The sequence below is a fragment of the Typopeltis vanoorti genome, chromosome 4 (genome assembly GCF_054136105.1).
Source record: "Typopeltis vanoorti isolate ZY-2024b chromosome 4, IOZ_Tvanoo_1.0, whole genome shotgun sequence".
NCBI classification, from domain to species: domain Eukaryota; kingdom Metazoa; phylum Arthropoda; class Arachnida; order Uropygi; family Thelyphonidae; genus Typopeltis; species Typopeltis vanoorti.
This window is the reverse complement of record NC_143552.1, coordinates 139,881,376-139,908,884: the sequence shown is the minus strand read 5'-3', so window position 1 is coordinate 139,908,884 and position 27,509 is coordinate 139,881,376. Positions and strand designations below refer to the sequence as shown.

Below are 27,509 nucleotides of genomic sequence, written 5' to 3'. Positions count from 1 at the left end.
TGTTTAATAATAATAATAATAATAATAATAATATGCATCTTCCTCTCCCCAATTTATGCTGCTGTAGTTAAAATCTTCCATAACAATCATTCTTATTGCATTTGCCACGCTCAGCTGTCTCAACTTGTTCTATTATTTTATTATTAAGCATAATTTTGACTTTTTGAATGGAGTTTTCACATATTACCATAGTTTTTGTTTCAGATATTTTCATTTTAAATCTTTTGGCTATTTCATCTAAATGAAATAGCAAAACGTTAGTTGCAATTTGAAGTTTATCTTCTTAATGTGAAATTAGTACTTGATCATCTGCATAAAGTATTGTATTTTGCTGCATATTATTTGTTAGTTTAATTCCATCTTTGACAATTGTTTTCCATTATTTTAAGATTCTGTTTATATAAATATTGAATAGAATTGGGGATAATCCACAGCCTTGTCTCACTCCTTTATTTATGGTTATAGGTTCTGATAATGTTCCATCTGTTTCTTTATCTTTTTTTCTTTTGAAGTATGTTGTTCTCTTTATGAATTCAAATCTGCTTTCAACTAACATGTGATCACTACCAATTTCGCTCAATCTAAAAACCCTTGTATCCTTGATATTATTTAGTTTGTTGTTAATAATAATCTAATCTATTATTGATTTAGTTCCTCTTGCTTTCTATATGTACTTATGTATATTTTTATGCTTGAAGAAAGTATTGCTGATTTTTAGATTGTTAAATATGCAAAAGTCCCTTAATAAATTTCATTTCATTGTTATTGATTACTGATTTTCCCTCTGATACAATGCATCCTGTTATTGGATTACTTCCCGCTCTAGCATTGAGATCTCCCATCAAGATTGTTGCTTCATTTTTATTTGTTTCATCAATACGTTCCTGAAGTTTTCCGTAAAATTCTTCTGTCTCTTCTTCTTTTCCATCTACTGGTGCACATTCTGATAATATTAAATGTTTGATTCATAATTTTCATTCTGACTTTGGTTGTTCTATCTGATACCCAAGTATAATCCGAGTTGCTTTTCCATTTTTTATTAATCCAAATTGCAACCCCAGATGAAACCCATTTGTCTTCTCATACTCTGGAGAAGATTTTAGATCTCGTCTTTTTCTTTTTTGTCTCAGTTATTGCTGCTATATCAGTTTTTCTATTTTTTTAGTTCTCTGTTTAGCTGTCAATTTTGTGTGTCATTCCACTGACATTCCAAGTAGCTATTTTGAATTTTTCAAAGAGGTCCCTGTCCATTGGCTGGGTCATTTCTGATTAAATCCATCCTATTTTTCTTCTTCAGAGCTTTGCAAGTAATGTAATTTCCCCTGATAGGCTACCAACCTTTTGCAGGGTAAGTTTGGTGGTGGGGCTGCCACTTTAAGGCCTCTGAACTTGCCTTCTGGGAGGGAAAGTAGACTTCCACTACGCGAGATGAAAGAAAATAGTAAAATAGGAAAGATTCACCCCTAGCCCTCGATTACTCTAATAGCATTGGGGGAATGAGCAAGAGGAACAAGAAAGAAAGAAAGACGAGTAGGGACTGGTCTACAGATAATATACAGATGCATATCACATAAAGTAAGGCATGGTCCAGCATCAGGTACAAGCTCTTTCTTGCAGGTAATGACACAGGCCTGAGTTTTAATAGCATTGAAATTTACTGAGTTGTCTTCATCCCATTTAAGAATGGAGAGGAGATCAGTACATTTGTCATTGATTATGGAAGAGTGTGAGGCTTCAGACATTTCCATAGTATAGGAGTTTCTCAAATAAAGAAGTGGAATAACTGCTGTCAATCAGCAAAACTATGAATAAGATTTGAAGTCAAAGAGAGAAGGTCATCGACGTAAAGATGAGAGGATGTGATGAGAGTATAGATTCCTGTGGTACTTCAGCACTGATAAGGAAATCTGATGAAACAAGCCATTTCATCATGACATGCGGTAAATGACCAATGATGAAGCTGGCAGTTTGGTCACAAAGTACAGTAGGCCTCAATACCAAACACAATCAAATGGCTTTGAAATATTGAGAACGGCCCACATAAATTTCTCCAGTGTTTCCGTGGCCTATACCCAAAGGCAGGTAAGGTTAGCGAGGAGGTCCGCTGTAGAACAAGAATTGCAGAATCCATATTGGGGATCGCTGATTAATTTATGGGTTTCCAGGTAGTGAAGAAGCTGGTTATCAATGAACTTTTTCATCACTTTTGAGAGTACTGAGGTGAGAGCAATGAGATAATAGTTTGATAGGTGACTTTTGTCTCCCTATTTAGGTATAGGCTGGATAAATGCTAGTTTCAATGTTGAGTAGATATCAGATGAATATGACAGTTTTTATAGGTGATATAGGATAAGTATTAATTCTGTGATACAAGCTTTCTACACAACTGGAGGAATACCATGGAGAAGCCTTAATAGTATTAAGATGAATCAGGATTTTCCTGATGTCCTTGTGGTGGAAGATCAGAGTAGGCATGTAGCATTTTGTGGTACTGCAATATGTGATTTACCTTGGTTGAGCCATCTAAACAACAGTTGGAGGAAAATACTGATACCAAGAAGACTTCCTTATCCTTATGTGAGGTTGCCATGGTACCATTAGTATATAAGAGAGGTGGGAACAAGGAAGAGCATTAGTTACACCCAACATCATTAGCAAGGGACCAGAAGACTACTACTACCAGTTAAGAAGGAGGCAAGCTTATAGCTTATTGCTTTCTTATGAAGTCTGCTTTGGAATTAACTTTTTTATGCTTGTTTCAGGCTATGGTATAAGTAGAATGAGAAGCTGCTATTTTTGATTTAAGCCACTGAATATATGCTGCATTTTTGCTGTGGACTGCATAGGCATATTTTTTAGATAACCAGGCTTAGATAAGCATCAAGGGTTTGCATTGGAATGGAGAATGAAGGTCCTCATTCCATTTAGAATTATTTTGGCTATTAGTGTAGTACAGCTGTTTTGATCAAGATAGCATAAACGGTAATTTGACCATGGAAAAGAGGCATAAAAATTTTGGAAGTCTCCCAGTTTGCACAGTTATAGTGCCATAGGGTATGAGGCTGAAATTAGCTAGACAGAGAACAAACTGTAGAAAAGGAGACATGGATAAGAGGAGAGAAGACATTTACAGTGTTGGAGGGAGAACTAGTTAAGAAAAGGTCTGAGTAATGGAAGAATGATAAGAATTGATTGATAATAACCAGATTTTTAACTTTTATGATTGTTTATTTATACTAGATGTATTTCTTTTACATGTTTTGCTGTCTGTATGACTAACAGTATCATTGGGAGGTTACTTAACATAAATAAAAAATGGCAAAAAACATAGCAGTAGCCACTTCATGCCTCCAAAAAGCAGACTAGTGGTATTTCATTGGGCAATGAAAGACACCTACCATCTATGCATTTAAGGTGGCATTACTCATTAATAGTTAAATTCAGAAAATTTTATTGTTTATTTGGAAGTTAGTTATAATATAAACTTAAATGTGTAGTGCTCTCAGAATATCCTGTGTGCTTTCTCTTGAAGTTACATATAATGAAAGAGTGATTAATGAGATATAACATTTTAATATCATAACTTTTGAATATTTCAAGATGAAAAGGAGTTGCTCATTTATCACAAGTAAGTTTTTTTTTAAGAAAGCAGTAGTTATATTCTATGAACTATGCAGAGAGCAATGCATAAAGTAACTTATTCTTTCCACCTTGACTTATCCAAATGAACTAGGTAAAATATCATGCACTCATATCCTCCATTTGATGGAAATTTATTTTTTGTAGCCTGCTTAGAGGTCTGTTGTAGTATTAATATATAATATTGATAATACAAAACAATAATAAAACAGAACTAATGTGTATATATATATTAGAAGTAATACATAGAGTAATCTGTCATTTATCTGACCCTTCAGTTATCAGAACTCGCCATTCTGATAACTGAAGTTCAATTACATGGTGCTCTACCAGAAGTTGGTTGACATGCAAGGATCAGTTAATTGAAGGTTGGATGTATGTACAGTAGATGATTGTATATAGTATTTACATTTACTAATTTAATCAGTTTATTTATAATTTGGTAAACAAGTATTAAGACTTAAGTGAAGCTGGAAGATTTGCCAATATCTGCTTAGGGAGTACAAGAAATACATCTGCTGGTTTTATGACTGTTGTCAGTTAGGTCCAGTTCCTTGGATACCTTGCACAGAATCAAATGGAAAACCACTGCAGTAAATACATACTTGAAACACTTTTTTTAGTATCAACTATTTATGCTAGCTGGAATTTATTATAAGATTTAATGAAAACAGCACAAATAAATAATTAAACACGTTTAATTATGAAATAGTGATTAATCAATCCTGTATTTTGTCTCAGTCACTAAGACATCGTCAGGAAAACAATATTAAAATTGTAAAAACACACACAAAATTGCAAAAAACTAAGTGGTAAAGATTAGACTGAAAGCTAAAGTCCTTTGAGGGTTGTCCTCTATGGGTGCTGTTGGATTACTAAGATTTAGTTTGCCAAATCTTGGGAAGTTTAATACAACCATATTTATTAAGATTAGGTTGGATTTTTAAAGGGGTGCTTAAGGGTCAAAGCTGTATAACTGAGAGGAGACCTCCACATAGCCTTTAAAGGAATGCGGAGAACCGACTAGGGCTTCTGACCTAATGTCCAATCCTCACCTTCTCGTGGTGCACCCTGTTGGGTATCTACTTTGATACTGAACGAACGAGGATGGGCTGGCAATTTGGGATTTAGCCGACCAAATTGTATTCTTATTGGTTAAACCAAAATAAAAAATGATGGTACAACATGACAAAATTTCATGCCGGCTGGGGCGTCGCCCGGTTAAACAAGGCCCCCGTTGTTTTCGCCAGGGAACCAGGGCGAACAGCGAAAAGTCAGCTACTGGAACAAATCTGAAAACAAACCCCAACTCAACATCACCAGAGTTAAAGATCGGTACTATCAACGTAAGAAGCCTGAATGGCAAAGAAATGGAGCTAGCTGAGGAATTAGATAAGTACCAGATCGACATAATAGGGGTGACTGAAACAAAAAAGACCAAAACTGGTGAGATCTTTCTGAGCAATAAATACAAAATGTTATATTCAGGCAATAACAATCAAGGAAAAGAAGGAGTAGCCATAGTATTCAACACAAAATACGAGGCTAATCTTCTTGAATGGCAGTCAGTCTCAAGTAGAGTAATGTGGGCAAATATGAGAATGGGGAACTGGACAATGAGACTTATTTGTGCCTATGGTCCCACAGAAGGTTCTACTAAGGTAGAAGTGGAGGAATTTTTTGAGGCTTTAGAAAAAGCAACTGACACAATGAAAAAGGAAAAGTTGGTCCTTGTTGGGGATCTAAATAGTAGAGTAGGAAATGATTGTGAGACATACAAAAATATTTTGGGAAAATTTGGAGAAAAGAGCAAAGCTAATAATAATGGCAAATATCTGTTGGATTTCTGCTCAGGACATGGACTGGTTATTACTAACACCATGTTCCAACATAAAAATGTGCACAAATTCACATGGAGAGAAGAGGCTAGGAATAAGAAAAGTCTCATTGACTATGTTATTGTTGATAGTGATGTTTTCTCCCTGGTGCAGGACACCAGAGTGTGCAGAGGATTTGAAATTGGAAGTGATCACTATTTAGTCTTGAGCAGGATAAAATTGAATTTCATATTGAAAAGAATAACATGTAAGAAAGTTTTAAAGCGAATAAAAGTTGAGCAGCTCTCAGATGTAAACTGTAGACTAAAATACAGAAATATTATTGAAAAGAAAATGAAAGAGTTTGAGAACAGGAATCAAACCTTGGAGATTCAGTGGCAAACTCTGAAGGAAACATTGATTGATTCTGCCAGAGAGGCATGTGGTGAGGTTGTGTGCAAAGATAAAAAAATCAGAACTCCCTGGTGGACACAGGAAGTTAAAGAGGCAGTGAAGGAAAAGAAGAAAGCATATCAAAAGTTCCTGGCAAATAAGTCAGCTTTTACTCTTACAGAATACAGAGACAAATGTAAGAAAGCTAAACAGTGTGTAAAACTAGCTAAACAAAAGTCATGGGAGGACTTTGGCAAGAATATAGAAAATAAATATCAAGAAGGTGGCAAAATATTCTGGAGGTTGTTGAAGAAGCTTAGGAATGGAGGAAAGAGTGCTGTGAAAGGAATTAGAGATGATAAAGGTGAAATGAAAACAGGAGAAAAAGATATCCTTGAAGTATGGAGTAATTACTTTGAAAAACTGCTAAATGAAACAAGCAGTGATGACAGCACAGTGATAAAAAACACTGACCAGGCATGCAGTCAGGAATACATATCTATACTTGAAGTAGAAAAAGCCATCAAAGGCTTGAAATGTGGAAAGGCAGCAGGAGTAGATGATATTCGACCAGAAATGCTGAAGTATGGTGGTATAAGAGTCTTACAGTGGTTGCACTGCATAGTTCAGAAAGCCTGGACAGAGGGACGAATTCCCGATGATTGGAGTAGAGCTCTCATAGTACCCATATATAAAAAGGGAAATAAAACTGAATGTGAGAATTACAGAGGTATTTCCCTACTGAGTGTTCCTGGCAAGATCTATGCAAGTATACTTGAGAAACGGTTGAGAAGAATTGTGGAAGAAAAGCTTGGTGAAGAACAAGCTGGATTCAGGCCAAATAGAGGCTGTCAGGATCAGATCTTCACTTTACGACAAATAGTCGAAAAAGCATGGGAATATAACAAAGATCTGTATTTAAGTTTTGTCGATTTGGAAAAGGCATATGACAAGGTGCCAAGAGAGAATCTATTCAATACGCTGCAGTTATATGGTGTCAATGGGGCATTATATCAAGCAATACTTAGTCTTTATTTGAGTTGTGAGTCAGCAGTTAGAATTGAAGGAAGTACAGGAAGATGGTTTAATGTTAAATCTGGTGTGAGACAAGGATGTACATTATCCCCTCTGTTATTCATTATCTATATGGATCACATTATGAAGGAATGTGGTATTAAACCTGATATCAAAATTGGAGATGTTAATGTCAGCTCTTTGCTTTATGCGGATGATGTTATACTTCTAAATAAATCCGCTACAAGTCTGCAAGATTCTCTGACTAAATTGAATAGCTGTTGTAATAGATATGGTATGAAGGTCAGCAATAAAAAGACAAAGACAATGAAAATAGGCAGAATCATTGAAAATGTCAACTGTGTTGTGAATGGAGAACCTGTGGAACAAGTAAAACATTTCAGCTACTTAGGCACAATTTTTACTGAAGATGGTAAACTAAATATAGAAATAGACAACAGAATCAGCAAAGCTGGTATCGTGGGAAGTCAATTGAATAAATTCATATGGAATAAGAAAGAAATTAGTCGGAACACTAAATTAGCTGTATACAAGACTGTGTTCAAACCAATTTTAACTTATGGATATGAGAGCTGGGTCAGAAGTAAAACACTTGACCAAAGACTAGAGACCGCAGATATGAGAGTCCTGAGAAAGATTAGAGGCGTGAACAGATGGCATCAATGGCAATATCATATTAAAAATGAGGATATTAGGAAAGAACTTGACATTGTCAGCATCCAGGAATGCGTTAGCAGAGCTAATCTCAGATGGTATGGTCACTTAAATAGAATGGGAGAGGAAAGATTAGCAAAACAAGTGTTCTCTGCCAGGTTGGCAGGAAAACGACCCAGAGGAAGACCAAGATATAGGTGGATTGATACGGTACAAAGTGCCTTAGACGATAGAAATATAAGATCTGATAATGTTGGAGTCTTGACAAGTAACAGACTGATTTGGAGGAAAATTGTAGATAGGAAGTTAGTAATGATGTAAATTTTTCATATAGTACTATCATATCCTGTACACCCCTTGAGGGTACATGGCAGGAATTTGATGATGATGATGATGATGATGATGATGGATTTTTAAATCTGCTGCTGATTCTAAAAAAATCTTTCAAATTTGTATTTATTGTGGTGAAGCATAGTACTTTTCTTCCATTTGATATTGTGAAAGGTATCCAAGGCATGATCAGCTAGACCTGACTGACCATACTTATAGTGGCAGATGTATCCACCAGTGGTCCCGTCGTGGTATAAGAAATAGTAGTACTTCCAGTAGGTCTTTATCTAATACAAATCCTCTCCTAATTAAATTACAGTCATGGCTTTTTTCTGTGCTCCTTATCTTATCTATCATTGAACTCCCCCATGTTTTATGTTCTTCTAGGTAGATGTTTGCAGATCTCCCAGTTTGACCATAATATGGTAAATTTCAAGAACAAGGAACCCTTCTCTCAAGCTTTGCACTCTTTCTTTTTCTATTTACAGAAAAACCCACATACACCCCCCTCTCCCCACAATATGGTGTTATCAAATTCCTTGTGGGGAGGGGGGAGTGTATGTGGGTTTTTCTGAAAATAGAAAAAGAAAGGGTACAAAAGAGTTCTGCAATAAGTTCACCCTAGGCTGAACTTATTGCAGAACTCTTTTGTATTTGTCAGACCTTCTTGTACAATGCCAAAATGATCAACAAATTAATTGTTCCTCCCATCTCCTCACCTTCCTCTCAGCATGTTGACTATAGTAATGTCATAATTATTCCTTATATCTAGGGCGCCATCATCATCATCAAATTCCTGCCATGAACCCTCAAGGGGTGTACAGGATATGATAGCACTACATGAAAAAAATTACATCATCACTAACTTCCTATCTACAATTTTTCTCCAAATCAGTCTGTTACTTGTCAAGACTCCAACATTATCAGATCTTATATTTCTATCGTCTAAGGCACTTTGTACCATATCAATCCACCTATATCTTGGTCTTCCTCTGGGTCGTTTTGCTGCCAACCTGGCAGAGAACACTTGTTTTGCTGATCTTTCTTCACCCATTCTGTTTAAGTGACCATACCACATGAGATTAGCTCTGCTAACACATTCCTGGATGCTGACAATGTCAAGTTCTTTCCTAATATCCTCGTTTTTAATATGATATTGCCATTGATGCCATCTGTTCACGCCTATAATCTTTCTCAGGACTCATATCTGCGGTCTCTAGTCTTTGGTCAAGTGTTTTACTTCTGACCCAGCTCTCAGATCCATAAGTTAAAACTGGTTTGAACACTGACTTGTATACAGTTAATTTAGTGTTCCGACTAATTTCTCTCTTACTCCATATGAATTTATTCAATTGACTTCCCACCATACCAGCTTTGCTGATTCTGTTGTCTATTTCTATATTTAATTTACCATCTTCAGTAAAAATCGTGCCAAGTAGCTGAAATGTTTTACTTGTTCCACAGGTTCTCCATTTACAACACAGTTGACATTTTCAATGATACTGCCTATTTTCATTGTCTTTGTCTTTTTATTGCTCACCTTCATACCATATCTATTACAACAGCTATTGAATTTAGTCAGAGAATCTTGCAGACTTGTAGCGGATTTATTTAGAAGTATAACATCATCCGCATAAAGCAAAGAGCTGACATTAACATCTCCAATTTTGATATCATGTTTAATATCACTTTCCTTCGTAATGTGATCAATATAGATAATGAATAACAGAGGGGATAATGTACATCCTTGTCTCACACTAGATTCAACATTAAACCATCTTTCTGTACTTCCTTCAATTCTAACTGTTGACTTACAACTCAAATAAAGACTAAGTATTGCTTGATATAATGCCCCATTGACACCATATAACTGTAGCGTATTGAATAGCTGCTCTCTTAGCACCTTGTCATATGCCTTTTCCAAATTGACAAAACTTAAATACAGATCTCTGTTATATTCCCATGCTTTCTCAACTATTTATTGTAAAGTGAAGATCTGATCCTGACAGCCTCTATTTGGCCTGAATCCAGCTTGCTCTTCACCAAGTTTTTCTTCCACAATTCTTCTCAACCGTTTCTCAAGTATACTTGCATAGATCTTGCCAGGAACACTCAGTAGGGAAATACCTCTGTAATTCTCACATTCAGTTTTATTTCCCTTTTTATATATGGGTACTATGAGAGCTCTACTCCAATCATCGGAATTTCGTCTGTCTGTCCAGACTTTCTGAACTATGCAGTGCAGCCACTGTAAGACTCTTATACCACCATACTTTACCATTTCTGGTCGAATATCATCTACTCCTGCTGCCTTTCCACATTTCAAGCCTTTGATGGCTTTTTCTACTTCAAGTATGACTGCATGCCTGGTCAATGTTTTTTACCACTGTGCTGTCATCACTGCTTGTTTCATTTAGCAGTTTTTCAAAGTAATTACTCCATACTTCAAGGATATCTTTTTTTTCCTGTTTTCATGTCACCTTTATCATCTCTAACTCCTTTTACGGCACTCTTTCCTCCATTCCTAAGCTTCTTCAACAACCTCCAGAATATTTTGCCACCTTCTTGATATTTATTTTCTATATTCTTGCCAAAGTCTTCCCATGACTTTTGTTTAGGTAGTTTTACACAAAGTTTAGCTTTCTTACATTTGTCTCTGTATTCTCTAAGAGCACAAGCTGACTTATTTGCCAGGAACTTTTTGATATGCTTTCTTCTTTTCCTTCACTGCCTCTTTAACTTCCTGTGTCCACCAGGGAATTCTGATTTTTTTATCCTTGCAGACAACCTCACCACATGCCTCTCTGGCAGAATCAATCACTGTTTTCTTCAGTTTGCCACTGAATCTCCAAGGTTTGATTCCTGTTCTCAAACACTTTCATTTTTTCTTCAATAATCTTTGTGTATTTTAGTCTACAGTTCACGTCTGAGAGCTGCTCAACTTTTATTCGCATTAAAACTTTCTTACATGTTATTCTTTTCTATATGAAATTCAATTTTATCCTGCTCAAGACTAAATAGTGATTACTTCCAATTTCAAATCCTCTGTACACTCTGGCATCCTGCACCAGGGAGAAAACATCACTATCAACAATAACATAGTCAGTGAGACTTTTCTTATTCCTTGCCTCTTCTCTCCATGTGAATTTGTGCACATTTTTATGTTGGAACATAAAAAAAAAAAAAAAATAAATACAATCTCTGCACTGCATTCAAACCTCATCTGAAGCTGGTTGTACTCATCTGCTTTTCCAAGGATCCTTCACCATAATCTTGCTCTGTTCCAGGTGTTTATAGGGTTCCTTGTTCTTGCATCTTATTGTATTTTGGTCATAGGAAATCTACAAACATCAGTTTAGAAGATATAAAAAATACATCTACTGTAGAGTCAGATAAGCTGACTATGCCTTGAATAGCTTGTACAGAATCAGATGGAAGAAAACTACCTCTGTCACACAGATCTTATAAGATTGATTAAATGTGTGTTTAATTATTTATTTGATTTGTTTTTATTCCATTAAATTATAACGAATTTTTTTTAGTATCAGCATCAGATTTTAAAAAAATAACTTGATCTAAATAAATATGGTTATTTATGTTAAAATCCCCAAGATTTGGGAAACATTCTTAATCCTCCTGCCTAACAGCATCCATAGAGGACAAAGCAGCCTAAATTTCATAGGAATTTAGGCTTCCATAGGAATGGAATTTAGAAGCCTAAATTCCATAGGAATTTAGGCTTCTAATCTAACCTCTTCCAATTATTGTGTTGTGTGTGGTTATGCAATTTTAATATTGTATCCCTGAAGATTCTCTGTGACAGAAGAAATATAAGAATTATTACATCTGTTTAATTATTTCTCTGTACTATTTTCATTCCATTAATTAATACCTAATTGTGAGTTAGGAAGGATTTAAAATTTGTTCCTGATGTATATGCTCAAGGGCTGTATATTATTACAAGAAACCTTGCTTAACATGATTAATTAATCCATCAATTAATGCATGCTAAGCAAATACAATAAACAATAGGAATAATTATAATTCATCCATCAGTTAGCATAAATTTGGAAAAAAAATTACAGTATGAACTATATTAGAGGATAAAATCATCAAAGTTATTAATAAAAATCAATTGCTTAAATTTTTGTTTAATGTCTAAACATTTAATTGAGCTACTTTTTTACAAAAAAAAATAAGTAAAGATGTTTGAATCGTGCTCGACTTTTTCATCTTGTCATGCAATTTGCAATAGCTGGTGATTGCTTTATCAAGATTTCGGTGGACTTCGAAGCTTCGTTCCATATCAGGATCAGCATCAAACAAAATTTTCTTACCATACTCGATGTGATTGAAAACTAGCTCAAGTTCTTTTGCAGTTAGCTTCTTAGTCATAACATTCTCTTCTTGTTTGCACTTCTTATCTTCTTCTTCATATGCATGCTGTTCTTCTAATTGAAGGAGATCATTCTCGCTTAACTGTTCTGAATGGGAATCGAGCAAGTTTCTCACGTCTTCATTATCCATTTCATTAAATCCAAGTTCTTTTTCAATTGTGCTGGTTTCTTTAACAATGCTAGATCTTGGATTTTGCGTGCACAATAAACCAACATAGGCTTGAGTTTAATGCCTATGCATTGCATCCTAATAAAAGCATAAAAATAAAAGACAATCGTCATAATCACCCTCCTAAATTATCCTTTGCAATTCTTTAGGAAACTTGGCCACATGATCTTTGTCAGCATTTGTAGATTCCCCAGTTATTCTTAAGTTATGCAGTCCAGCTCGATTTTTAAAACAGTCAAACCATCCTAAACTCGCAGTAAAGCTTTCACATTCCTCTTGAAATTTGGTCTCTTTTAATGAGGTAAAAATATTGAGAGCTTTTGCTTGAATATTCCTTGTACTAAGAGGTATTCTTATTTGGTTATAATCCTCAATCCAGAATGATAGAAGACACTCCATCTCGATCATTAACCCTCGGGAGCTCACAGTTGTAAAAATTGCAGCGTAGGTCGCAGTATATCTGAGAGATACATTCATCACTAGTATGTGCTAAAATGCAATAAAACATAAATATAATACATGATGGTAAAAATTAAGTGGATATTGAATCCAACATTATTTCATAGCCGAATATAGAAACTACAAGAATTTCGTGTTGAATATATAGAAACTATAAAAGTTTCGGTGGATGCAAGCATAAGCAACCTTATGGGCAACTCGTAGTAAAGGTGGAGTAAGCTCCAGATCACTTTCCTTAGTATTTTCCATAATTTAAAGCACATCTCCTAGAGGACATGTATGATAAATAAGCTTTTGGCTTATTTATCATACATGTCCTCTAGACAAAAGCATATTTATCATACATGTCTATTTCAGTAATATATGATGGTTTATTTATTTTCAGTTAGTCTAGAAATTATTGAACAAAGAAAAAAAAAAAAAAAACTAAACCATACTACAGTATACTGACATCGTAGGTCGCAGTATATGGGCAACTCCTAGTAAAGGTGGAGTAAGCTCCAGATCACCGTCCTTAGTATTTTCCATAATGTAAAGCACATCTAGAGCAGTGCTTCCCAAACTTCTGGATGTCAGGGCCCCCTTTGCAAAAATTAAAATATTTCACGCCCCCCCCCCTCGAAAAAAAATCGTAATAGACACATATATTATTATAATATTTATTGTATTTATATTCAATACAAAACTTACACAGCAAATATTGCAAAAATCAAATGCATATATTACATTTTTTGCCGCTTACCATTTGGTTCTGAAGACGATGCAGGCTGTTCTGGTAAAATATGAAATACTGTCCTTTTTTTTTGAGTCTGTTTCTGCTTCTTCTGATTGTTTGTGGGGAATTTTTTTTTATTTTTTATCAGCCACTTATCCAGCTCAAGGTTAAATTTTTTAACGTAGAATAGATCAAATAATATCACCGCTTACCGATACTGGCACACCACAGACTGATAACATGAAATTAGTGAATATTACCTGAATAAGGGAATCCCCAGACCAGGAACATTTTTCTCTTTTGTGACTTTTCTCCTTTTAAGGTAATTAAGCCTAATGCAAAACAGACAGCAAAGGCAGGTTATTAAAATGTGCATATGATTGGTGCGGTATTAACAACAGATCACACAACTGAAAGACAAAAGCATAGCTGACAATTGAGTTGAAATGCTAACTCTCTTCAACCGAATTCCACATGTGAATCTGCCATAACATTCATTATATATATATATATATATATATATATATATATATATATATATATTACTTAGTTTTAACACTTTTACGAATTTTAACCAACACCAATGTGTGAATTTTCCCATTAAATTATAAAAAATAACAAAAAAGAAATAATAAAAGTTAAATACGTTTCTTTTAAAATAAAAAAAATCTACTTAGTTTTAAAACATTTTAAATTTGTTTTCATTTATAATCCCCCCCCTCAACAAAACCTATGCCCTCCCCAAGGGGGCCACGGCCCACAGTTTGGGAAGCGCTGTCCTAGAGGACATGTATGATAAATAAATAAGCTTTTGGCTCTCTATTTCAGTAATACATAATGATTTATTTATTTATTTTCGGTTACAATCTAGAAATTATTGAACAAAGAATCAAAAAAACAAGCAACTAAGCCATACTATGCTGACATCGGAGGTTGCGGTGTATCTCTCAGATACAATTTACTGTCAAATATCACAAACCTTTACATAACGTGTTAAACCAAACTGATATTAAAAAACAGTGCGGAATACCACTTGTAACATATGAATGCACAGCTACTCATGATCTCCAAGCTATACACTGAATTGTGTAAGAATATTTATATTAAATTTCATTTTGCATGTATCTGTCAGATCAGCTGCGAGCCCTCGAGGGTTAAATGTCTTCTATTTTGGGTGATCTGCATGCTTAAAGAACCAGTAGCAACTTTCCTTGTTCTTTGTATTCTTTGCTCTTATTTAATATAGTCCAAACTATAGACTTGCTGTATTCTGGGTCTCGCATAGTCGTTGTATTACTAATGCCATTTTCATGTCTCTTAATGACTTCCAGTTTTTCTGCTTGTTGCAGATAGGTGACAAAAAAATTTGTGTAACGTAAAAAAATTGCGTTAACTGATTAATCACTCGCTTAAAGCAGGAATAGTATCGTTTCACTCAATCGCGCTAACTGATTATTGCGCATATCAAATTCGTGTTACGCAAGGTTTCCTGTATTATTATTAAGGGAGAGCTCCAGGGATTCATCAAGGGAGGCCACACATACTACATGCGCCAGCTATCATACTTATTCTCAAATTCATTCACAATGCTTGTAGACACAACATATGATTCCATGATAGTAGTACATAATGATGAGTTCATATCATTACTAATTTCCAGTCAACAGTTTTCTTCAAAATTAGTTTGTGTCTCCAATATTATTAGATTTGGTATTTCCCTTTTTTTTAATATATATATATATATATTTTAGATAACCAGCATGTTTTTCTGTCTTCTGTCCTTTAATTGGAAAAGTCCTGAGTTTGATTCTTGCCGTGATGAGAGAAATCTTTTCATTGGCTTTTTCAGTTGAAGGTAAGCTGATCTCATATGGAGGTAACAGGATTTTTCTCCCAGAAACCTGAGTTTTTCATCCTACATTTCATCCTTTTGAAAAATAAAATGCTGTACATATTAGAAGCTAATGCAAACAAGTTCAGTTTAAGTCAATTTCTGAAAAACGGATGGACTATTGATATTATGCGATATATAACAGTACAAATAGTATGATATCAACAGTCATCCATTTTAAGAAATTGACTTAAATTAAACTTGTATGCTTCTAATATGTATCACATTTTATTTTTCAAAAGCTGACTCAGTTGGAGAATTAGTTTTAAAATGATGCATGATGCTTTAAAAGTCTGTTAAATACCTTCCTTCCAAAAAATGATGTAAAGTTGGGAAGAACTATGAGAAGTATGATGGATGTTGTTGCCTTGTAAGGGGGATTTGAATAGACTTTCTGAATGGGCCACCAATTCAATGTAGCAAAGTGTAAAGTTTGCAATGTATAGATGGAATACAAAGTATACGATTGGTGGGGGATGTCTTAGAGGAGGTGGAGGAGATGATGGATCTGGGGATGTTGGTGGATAAGGACCTGATATGGGACATTTTGTTAAAATTTTGAGCACAGCACATCATATTATGGGAATAATGTGGAGAACATTGACATGTAGGAGTAAGGATATGATGCCTTTGTATAAGGCTTTGATTAGACTGCATGTGGATTACTGTGTAAAGATTTGGCCATCAGGTTTTTTGAAAGAATGAAGAGATGTTGGAATGAGTTCAAAGACAATTCACTAAATGGTTTCTGCTCTCTGGAATGCAAAGTATGAAGGCAGATTGAGGGAATGCAAATTGCAGGGATAGAAGGATGGGGGGCAGAGCATAATCAAGACATATAAGTTGGTAAGGGATTATTACTGGATTAATGTAGATCAGATTTTTCATAGAATGGGTGGAGACAGGGAAAGAACAAGAGGCCATTTTTGGAAGCTGTATCTTGGAGTGTGTGAGCAAAGAAGTGAGGAGTAGGTTTCTTGCGTGGAGAGTTGTGGGTGGCATTGCCTGGAAGTGTGGTTAGTGTGGAAACTGAATGCATTCAAGTCATAATATAATGAGCTGTGTGTTGGAGAATCTCCTGTGATGAGCCATTGACTCAATGGAGATCTACTACTACTAGTAATAATTTCTTTGGGGGGTGGGGAACAGAATTGTCTGTAATAACTTTTTGTTGTGTTATATGTATTATCTACCAAATTTTAGACTTTTTCAGATATGTGTTTTACTTAATTTTATTTCATTTATATAAATCTTAAAAATGCTGTTACTTTATTATTTCGATTGTCAAAATATATTGTCTCAAATAATTGGTAGTTGCTCTTCTGAAGATGCTTGTTTTTTCATTTTAAGTGTTTCTTTCTGTTATAGGAATGTTATATAGAATAAATTACAGAATTTAATTCTGTAATTTATTGTCTCATTTATTAATATAACCTATAATTTGTAGTGTAACCTATCATATGTTATGATACTTCATTTTGTATATTATATGGTTTTGAACTTTTTAGACATAAATTTTAGTCTCTTCCTAGAATAGAACCTAATGATTCATCACTTCATGTGTTATAATGGCTATGTTTTAATTTCAGGTAAAAATCTCTATAATAATGAACATGTTGCCATCAAATTAGTAAGTTTTCTTTTCTTTCTTTATTTTTTTAAAAAATTTATAATTAATAGTACTGCTTAATCCAAAGAGGATGCAAAAGAAATGCTGAACATTTATATGTTGTTAAAAAGTAATTTTTAACTAGATTTTAAGAAGATTGGTTGGATGCAGAAAGACAGAGTAGTATTTATTAATTCAACTTTTGGTGGAATTGGTATGAATTAATAAACCATACTTCCAAAATGAGTTAATAAACCACACTTCCAAAAGCAGGTGTACATACAAATTCTGATCAGAAATTATCAAGACTAAATTTGTTTACCTATTAAACCACAGCTGCTTTAGTGATGTGGTATTAGGGGTGTAGTGGATCATGTCTGGAAAGTTGATGTTTGTGTACAAGATCACACTTGATTGAATTATTTGTCATTTGTGTTCAGTCAGTCAGTGTCCTTATTCGTTTCTTGTCTGAGAATCAGGAATCTATGTATGTTTATGCATTATTTTGTGCATTTAAAACTTCTAAGATGACACTTAAACATGAATTGAATAACAGGTGGTATTTAATGTCACTTTCGATAGATTAAAAGTATCCATTGAAATTGACATGTACATGGATATTTCTACTGCTAGAAATCACTGTTCATTTGTTGAAATAGGTAATTTAGTGAGAAATTCCAGATTTGACAGTTACATGCTTTGTAGTTGTTGAGTTGGTAACAGCAGTGTTCTTTGTGAAAAGCCTGAATTTTAATCCGAAGAACCTTTATAATGGCTTTTCGACCAAAGGTGACTTAACTGGTCTCTTATAAGGTGGTATGATTTTTTTTCCCCAGAAACTCAGGCTTTTCATCCTGCACAAGACACAAACTGGGCAGAGAATACATGTAGTTAGCAGACAAAACAGACTATGCAAATAAGATTAAACATGCTTTCATAGCATAATTGTCCCTAAAAAGCCAGTCTACTTGGCTGTTCCAGATCACTGAGCTTAATATGTAAAAGTAAGATGAAGATTCTCTTAAATAAATATGCTACAAGTCTTCAGAAGTCTTTTAGCCAAATTAATTAATGATTGCTGTGACAAATATGTATGAAATGAGCAGTAAGGATACATAAAATATTAATTCTCATTGATGGCATATTAAATATCGTAATAAAGTGTGTAAGGGCTGGTAAGCTGGAAACCAGTTGAATAAATTTATATGGAATGAGAGAAATTGATCTAAAAATGAAGCTAACAGTAATACAAGACAATACTCAAACCAATTTTAACATATGGTATGGAAAACTAGGTTAGAAATAAAACATTTGAACAAAGAGTAGAGATCTCAGGTATGGAAGCAGTTCAGAAGAAAATTATGGGGTTAATAGCTGTCGCCAATGGCTGAACTGTAATAAGAATAAAATAATCAGAAAAGAAATTGACATTAGGGTCATTCCATGTGAAATCATCAAATGAAAAATTAAATTGAAGCTGCATAATTTTATATTTTGATGAAAGTGAGTTATTTGTTATCCTTTAAATCAGGGATCTCCAAAACTACGGCCTGCGCGTCAGATGTGGCCCGCGATATGATTTTATATGGCCTGCCAATTGGACTAATTTTTCAATAAGAATCCGCAAAAAAAAAAAAAAAAAACATGGGGTGTTAATAGATTTCAAATGCATTGTGTTCAAAATATATTCCCGAATAGCAAAAAGTAACTGTAATCCAAGTTACGGTCTTTCTGACTGTAAAAGGTCGGTTTAAAATGGACTAACGAAGAAAAAAAATTTAAAAGAATTCAAAACGAAATAAAAAAGTTACATCTGAATAAACTTTTTTATCAACAAAAAAAATTTATATCATACAAAATAAGAACACTTAAAAAAGTCAGTAAAAACACTGTTAAAATGAACTAACCAGCAGAAAATGAAATAAAAACAAAATTTCCCAATCTGTATTCATTGACAAAAAAACTCGAAATTATATGAAATTAAAAAAAAGTTACATGTAAATTGTCGGTGTATATTCGGTTGAAAAACTAAAGACTAGCAGAAATTTAAACAAATTGTTTCCTGAACAAAAAAATATGAATTCGGCTATTCCAAAAAAAAAAAAAAAAAGTATCAGTTTGCGCGTAGAAATTGTTGTGATAAGATTTTTTTGGTAATTTTTACAAAATTTTTTTTTTAAATAAATAAAAATAATAAAATTTTTAAATTAAAAAAAAAAATTTTTTTTCCCTTCTTTTTTGGATATTTCGGGTAATTTATTAATCGAAATATCCTAATTTTTACATTGCGCCACTTGCAGTGGCGCAATGTAATAATTCAATAAAACTCATATATCTAGTTCTAGAGTTTTTTTATTACTACGGCCTGCTGAACAGTGCTGAAGTACCCCATGTGGCCCTCATGGTGAAAAGTTTGGAACCACTGCTTTAAATGGAAGAGATTTTTTAGATTTTCCCTGCCGTTCTATTGATTATGGCAACCAGTAATAGAAGAAAAGACCTAAATGAACTCCTTTAAACCTGCCTTCAAGGTTTCAAACTAAATGTGTACATTAGCTAACATAGACATTTAATTTAAAGCCTTGAGGATAGGTTTAACAGGTATCAGCTCCTTATGCTTAGGCCTTTTCTTCTATTATTAATCCTGGAGCTACACAGAAATCATGTTCAGAAATCATTATGGTTGCCATTGGGCAGAATGTTTAGAAAATTTTTGGAGGGTTTGAAATTAATTACAGCTTATTTCTGAATTGTCTGATTTCTAACTTTTTACTGCCATTTTAATGCACAAGGACGGTATGCACTTTTGATATCTAATTTGTATTTTCAGACAAATTTGTATTTCATTTATACATGTAGTGGAATATCTGGTCTTCTGATCATTTTGATTGAAGCTTTTCTTCTGTGCAAAAAAATTGTTTCCAAGTTTGAAAAATAAATTAAAATCTGTTGAATTTTTGAAGCTGAAAAAAGATATGTGGGGGAACAATATAAAACTTTGAAAATTTTATGCAAGACATTTTTGATAGGTGTCTATAAAACAAAATTGGCCACGTTCTGTTATTTTCTTTCTTTTAGGCCACTTTCAAAAGGCTGTCTAAGCCTTTTGAAAATGAAGAAAACCACAATTTTTTGTTGCATCTTTCAGTATATTTAGTACATTCACCTATCAAGGCAATTTTTTTTTTATGGATCATGAGTGGTGTGCCATGTGATAATAGTAAATGGGAGCAAAAAATAAAATAATGAAAACATTGCTTACAATGGAAGAGGGAGAAGAATTTTGTTAACCCAGTATGACCACAGAGATGAATTTTTGTTTATTCACAGAGTGGCACTTTTTTTTTGCTACATCAGATGAGTCCATGTGATGGTGCTGGGGTAGGAGAACCTTTTAAACAGTTGGTCACAAAAGCAATCTGAAAAAAGGCCTATTGAGAACCATAGTGTTTTCACTACAAACCATGTTTGACTTCTATTTTAGTAACAGTGTTGGTATTATATATATATATATATATATATATATACAGGGTGTTCGGGATAAATTTGACATATTTATAATTAATTATATTTTTCCGTAAGTTACATGTATTAACACACACTTCTCTTCATTTAAAAGTTTGGACCCTTCTTCATTCATATACAAGATGTCAGAAAGGATGGATAGCTGGAACCCACCTGAATCATGGAAGAGAATAACTTGTATCATGATGATTCGTGCCCGCCATCAAAATAAGGATATTACGACTGCTGCCCAATGCTCCCTGAATACAGTAAAAACGATCAGTCATGAACTAGAGACTTGCAATGGTGACTACCAGGATGTAGCAAGAAGAAAGATCCCTAGCAGACGATCTGATTGCGTTCGTACAGCAGAATTCCTCGCAAATCTGCAGGAACAGGTGTTGAAGAACCCTGGCATTGGAATTCGGGCTTTGTTCGTGGAGTTGCTAACTGTAGTCAAGCCCTGGATAACAAGGGTAGCCAATGGTAGGCCGTATGTATGGCAGCAGGATTCGGCCCCTTGCCACACCTCTGGGAATAGTCAAGAATGGTTGTCTGAAAATTTCTACGACTTCACCAGTCCAAATGTTTGGCCTCCAAACTCCCCAGACCTTAACCCCATGGATTATTTTGTATGGGGCGCAGTTGAAAAAGACACCAATCGCACTTCCAGTAATACAAAAGCCCAGTTAATGGATAAAATTAAAACAGTTTTTGCGGCCCTTCCCAGGAAGACTGTAGCATCAGCTTGTTCGAGGTTCCGAAGCAGAATTGAAGCTGTGATCGATGCTAATGGTGGTTATTTTGAGTAAATCTTGTTGATAGTATTGTAATTAACTCTGCCTGTAATGTTTTTTGTCAATTCATTAAATTTAATAGATACAAAGAAGATTTTCTTTTTCCTTACGAAACTGTCAAATTTATCCCGAACACCCTGTATATATATTTTATTTTTATTTTTTTTTGTATCCGGTGAAGATGAAGCAAGTTGCCTAAAGAAAGATTTAAAAGTAGAGAAAATTGACAACACAAGAATGTATGATAGCTATGTCTCAATCTATGAGAAAAATGTTGCTGTCTACCACTATTCAGCATCAGAGGGCTTTGAAGTTATTGTAGTCGCAAGCAACAAATGTTATTGAACCATAACAGAATGATTTTCTGCTATGTTTATGAACATAACTATTAAAATCTTACTGTAGAACTGCTGTTAAATTTGACACCAAGGTCATATCTTTTGAAAAAATCGATTAAAATTTCTGTTTTGGTTATCATTATTATCATTCATTCATGACCATCTATATTTACAATTTTAACTTCTAAAGATTGTATTTGTCAAATATAGCACAAGTAGGCAGTGATACCAATTTATGATTATTTTATTAATTTTTTTTCCATACTTTATTTTTAAAAGAGCTTCAGTAAAAAAGCATGTTCTGATTTGAAGGGTACTCCATAAAAATAAAGCTTTGCTTATCTCTTTATAAAAACGATTAACTTTGAAGCCCAAAAAAGTTGTGGGGACCAAAAAAAAAAAAATATTGACATTTTTATGAGAGATACTCTTATTTTTATCCTTTCTGGCCCTTCGAAAATGAAGAAACCTGCAGTTTTTTTTGTTGCATATTTATTGCATCCACTTAAGAAGACAATTTTTTTGGGGGGGGGGGTGCTAAGTAAGCAAGTTACACGTTGAGTTTTTACATGTCATCAGCATTAATGTAAAAAAATAGAATAAAACACTAAAAAATACAATTTTTTTTTACTGAAAATTACTTTTTATTATACTTCTACATTGCTGTGAGAACAATATTCAACTTAGCAATGTAATTTCATATTGCTAGAATTTGCACAGAACAGGTACACTGAAGTATAAAGTGCTTATACATTTTTTTTTTCTATTTTAACCAATTTTACTTAAGTATGTAATAAAAATAATTGGCACTCACCATTTAAGTGCAATTGAATTTTTTTAAACAGTGTTGTAGAGATGGTAAGAATCAAAGTGTAGGTAGTTTCCCTACATTTGTCAATTTACGATAAATTTTCATATGAATATTATTTTTTGATCTTATAACCATAAATTTAAAAAAATTATGGAATTGTTTTTTTTTCTTCTTCATACTCAATAGTGAAATACGATCTGTCATTGAAGTTATTAAGGGATGTCAGTAAATCTAAAATGTTTTGCTTTTCCCCCAATTCATAGGACATCGTCAACATAATGACTGTAAAATGAAATGCTGTGTGAAAGTGTTGGGAGTAATAAGTTTGACTCTAATATTTTGGCCCACTGGAGTCTGAAAATTTGTATATAGAAATTTTCAAATTTAAAGCAGTTAGCTGAAACTATTAATTTTATTAAGTCTAGAATATCTAAAGGAGTCAGTTTTGTGTGTAAAGCAAGGCTTAAATTATTTTGTAATAAATTGTAGATTGTGCTTAGTGTTTTGGGCATTGCACATCCTCAATTTATTAATGCATATAAATACACGACAGTTCCCAAAGATTTAAATTGGGAAGTTACCCATCTAAAGCAAATTTTCTTCAACTGTGTCTACTCCCAACAATTAATAAATTACGTAAATTCGACAGCCACAATAAAAGTTGCCATCCCTCAGGATAAAACAAATATTTCCTACAGTAAAATTTTGAAATTTCCATATGTAAAAAATAGATATGCATACAGGTGAACACAGTCATAATCCACAAATAAAAAAAAAAAGTGACTCTTCTCAACTTTCATAAAATGAAACAAAATTAAGAATACCAATGTAATTAAAAAATAAAATAACACTGGGCCATAAAGATTTAATAAACCTACTAGTTTCACTGCATATGATCGTGGCTTCATCTGGGTTGGGATGAACATACATATATGCAACAAGTGTTAAATATGAATCGATACATCACTAAAAAACACCGAATGTGTAGAAACCGTTACACAAGAATACAAGTACAACAAAAACATGTGGAGCATGGATGCTGGCACATGGTCAGGCATTGTTCAACAGGTGTGTCTGATAGTTTGTCGAAAAATTAAAGTCTGATGTTTAAAGATCTAATGAGTGACTTCCAAATGTCACACAAAATTTTATTTAATTACATTAGCTTTTTGGTCAAAAAAAAAAACAACCACATACTTATCGTTAAGAATATCAGTTTTCGTCAGGGAATCAGGGTGAACTGCACAAAGTCAGCTACTGGAACAAATCCCGGAACACATCCCAATGCAATGTCAGCAGGGTTCAAGATTGATGCTATCAATGTAAGAAGCATCAGTGGAAAAGAAGTGGAACTAGCAGAAGAATTGGATAAGTAGCAGATTGACATAATAGGAGTGACTGAAACAAAGAAGACAAAAACAGGTGAGATCTTTCTTAGGAACAAATACAAAATATATTCAGGCAATAACAATCAGGGAAAACAGGGAGTAGCTATAGTATTCAACACTAAATATGAGGATAATAGTAGAGTGATGTGGACAAATATCAGAATGGGGAACTGAACAATAAGACTTATTTGTTCTTATGGTCCCACAAAAGGTTCTACCAAGGAAGAAATGGAGGAATGTTTTGAGGCATTAGAGAAGACAGCTGGCACAAGGAAAAATAAAAAGTTGGTCTTTGCTGGAGATCTGAACAGCAGAGTAGGAAATGATTACCAGACATATAGAAATGTTTTTGAAAAATCTGGAGAAACTAAAGTTAAGCCAATAATAATGGTAAATGTCTTCTGTTCAGGATTTGGATTAGTTATTACTAACACCATGTTCCAGCATAAAAATATGCATTTTTTTCTTCTCTCCATGTGGACAAATTCACATGGAGAGAAGATGCAAGAAATAAGAAAAGTCTCATAGACTATGTTATAGTTGATAACAATGTTTTCCCACTGGTTCAGAGTATACAGGGATACACAATATACAGATATACACAAGCGTATATACAGAGGATTTGAGATAAAAAGTGATCACTACTTAGTTGTGAATAGGATAAAATCGAATTTCACATTGAAAAGAAGAGTGTGTAAGAAAGTTTTAAAATGAATCAAAGCTGAGCAGCTTTCAGAAGTGAATTGTAAATTCAAATACACAAACATCAGTGAAAAAAAAAATGAAAGCATTTGAAAACAAGACCCAAACCTTAGAGATTCAGTGGCAAGCCCTGTAGAAAACACTGATTGATTCAGCCACAGAGGCATGTGGTGAGGTTGTCTGTCATCATCATCATCATCATCATGCGTATCAAAGATTTAGGCCTAGCATGGCCTGTTCCAGCCTTAGAAGTCATCGTTTAAGAGGACGCTCTGGTTTTCTTTTTCCTAATGGCTTGTACTTTAAGGCTTGTTTTGGTAATCTTTCTGTTTTCATTCTTTGAACGTGTTCCATCCATTTATGTTTATATTTTTTAATTTTTTCTCTTACTGGTTCTTGGTTTAATTCTTTCATAATTTAATTTTCTTCGTTTCTTTTGTGATGAAATAGAGTATATTTTTCAGTTTTTCTCATAAACTTCATTTCTGCTGTTATTAATCTTTGTTTTGTCTTTTTGTTTTATTGTCCAGATTTCATTTCCATACATTAAGACTGGTAGGGCTAATGTAGTATATACTTTTAGTCTGGTTTGTTTTTGAATTAGGTTTGGTTTAAATATAGAGTTAATTACACCTATTATTTTTAAATATTTTGCAATTTTTACGTTTATATCTTTTTCATTTTCATATGTGATCATACATCCTAGGTAGTTAAATGAATTCACCTTTTCTAAGATCTTGTTATCTGTTACTATTTTAGTTCTTGCTGGATCTTGTCCTTTAAAGGCCATAGTTTTTGATTTTTCTGTTGATATTATCATACTATAATCTTTGGCTATCTCATTTACATCTAAAATAGCTTTCTGTAAGTTATCTTCAGAATTTATAATTATTATTTGGTCGTCGCCAAAAAGGAGAGTGTTTAAGTTCACTGTAGAAGAGAGTTTAATTCCTTGATGTAAATTTTTATTCCATTTTATTATTTCATTTAAGTAGATATTAAAAAGAGTTGCTGAGAGGGGACATCAATGTCGGACCCCTTGATTTATCTCTTTCGTATGATAGCTTAATGATAGAAGGGGTGCTTAAAGGTCAAAGCTGTATAACTGAGAGGAGACCTCCACATAGCCTTTAAAGGAATGCGGAGAACCGACCAGGGCTTCTGACCTAATGTCCAATCCTCACCTTCTCGTGGTGCACCCTGTTGGGTATCTACTTGGATACTGAACGAACAAGGATGGGCTGGCAATTTGGGATTTAGCCGACCAAATTGTATTCTTATTGGTTAAACCAAAATAAAAATGATGGTACGACTTGACAAAATTTCATTCCGGCTCGGGCGTCGCCCGGTTAAACAAGGCCCCCCCGTTGTTTTCACCAGGGAACCATGGTGAATGACGAAAAGTCAGCTCGTGGAACAAATCTGAAAACAAACCCCCAACTCAGCATCACCAGAGTTAAAGATTGGTACTATCAACATAAGAAGCCTGAATGGCAAAGAAATGGAGCTAGCTGAGGAATTAGATAAGTACCAGATCGACATAATAGGGGTGACTGAAACAAAAAAGGCAAACACTGGTGAGATCTTTCTGAGCAATAAATACAAAATGTTATATTCAGGCAATGACAATCAAAGAAAAGAAGGAGAAGCCATAGTATTCAACACTAAATACGAGGCTAATCTTCTTGAATGGCAGGTAGTCTCAAGTAGAGCGATGTGGGGAAATATGAGAATGGAGATTTGGACAATGAGACTTATTTATGCCTATGGCCCAACAGAAGGTTCTACTAAGGTAGAAGTGGAGGAATTTTTTTAATGCTTTAGAGAAAGCAACTGACACAATGAAAAACGAAAAGTTGGTCCTTGTTGGGGATTTAAATAGCAGAGTAGGAAATGATTGTGAGACATACAAAAATGTTTTGGGAAAATTTGGAGAAAAGAGCAAAGCTAATAATAATGGCAAATATCTGTTGGATTTCTGCTCAGGACATGGACTGATTATTACTAACATCATGTTCCAACATAAAAATGTGCACAAATTCACATGGAGAGAAGAGCAAGGAATAAGAAAAGTCTCATTGACTATGTTATTGGTGATAGTGATGTTTTCTCCCTGGTGCAGGACACCAGAGTGCACAGAGGATTTGAAATTGGAAGTGATCACTATTTACTCTTGAGCAGGATAAAATTGAATTTCATATTGAAAATAATAACATGTAAGAAAGTTTTAAAGCGAATAAAAGTTGAGCAGCTCTCAGATGTGAACTCTAGACTAAAATAGAAAAAGATTATTGAAGAAAAAATGAAAGAGTTTGAGAACAGGAATCAAACCTTGGAGATTCAGTGGCAAAATCTGAAGAAAACATTGATTGATTCTGCCAGAGAGGCATGTGGTGAGGTTGTCTGCAAGGATAAAAAAATCAGAACTCCATGGTGGACACAGGAAATTAAAGAGGGTGAAAGAAAAGAAGAAAGCATATCAAAAATTCATGGCAAATAAGTCCGCTTGTGCACTTAGAGAATACAGACAAATGTAAGAAAGCTAATCACTGTGTAAAAATATCTAAACAAAAGTCATGGGAGGACTTTGGCAAGAATATAGAAAATAAATATCCAGAAGGTGGCAAAATATTCTGGAGGTTGTTGAAGAAGCTTAGGAATGGAGAAAGAGTGTCGTAAAAGCAGTTAGAAATGATAAAGGTGACATGAAAACGGAAGAAAAAGATATCCTTGAAGTATGGAGTAATTACTTCAAAAAATTGCTAAATGAAACAAGCAGTGATGACAGCACAGTGGTAAAAAACACTGACCAAGCATGCATTCAGGAATACATATCCATACTTGAAGTAGAAATAGCCATG

At 34.0% G+C, this 27,509-nt stretch overlaps 1 protein-coding gene across 2 annotated transcripts in view; it reads left to right on the top strand.

The window, feature by feature from the left end:
* Window positions 1-27,509, top strand: part of LOC150107718 (casein kinase I-like) — a 300,934-nt gene that overhangs the window by 30,006 nt on the left and 243,419 nt on the right. For both annotated transcript variants that reach the window (XM_090391487.1, XM_090391486.1), the window contains exon 2: window positions 17,089-17,129. In XM_090391487.1, the coding sequence (XP_090247613.1) occupies window positions 17,089-17,129 (41 nt within the window). The remainder of the gene's footprint in view (window positions 1-17,088; window positions 17,130-27,509) is intronic.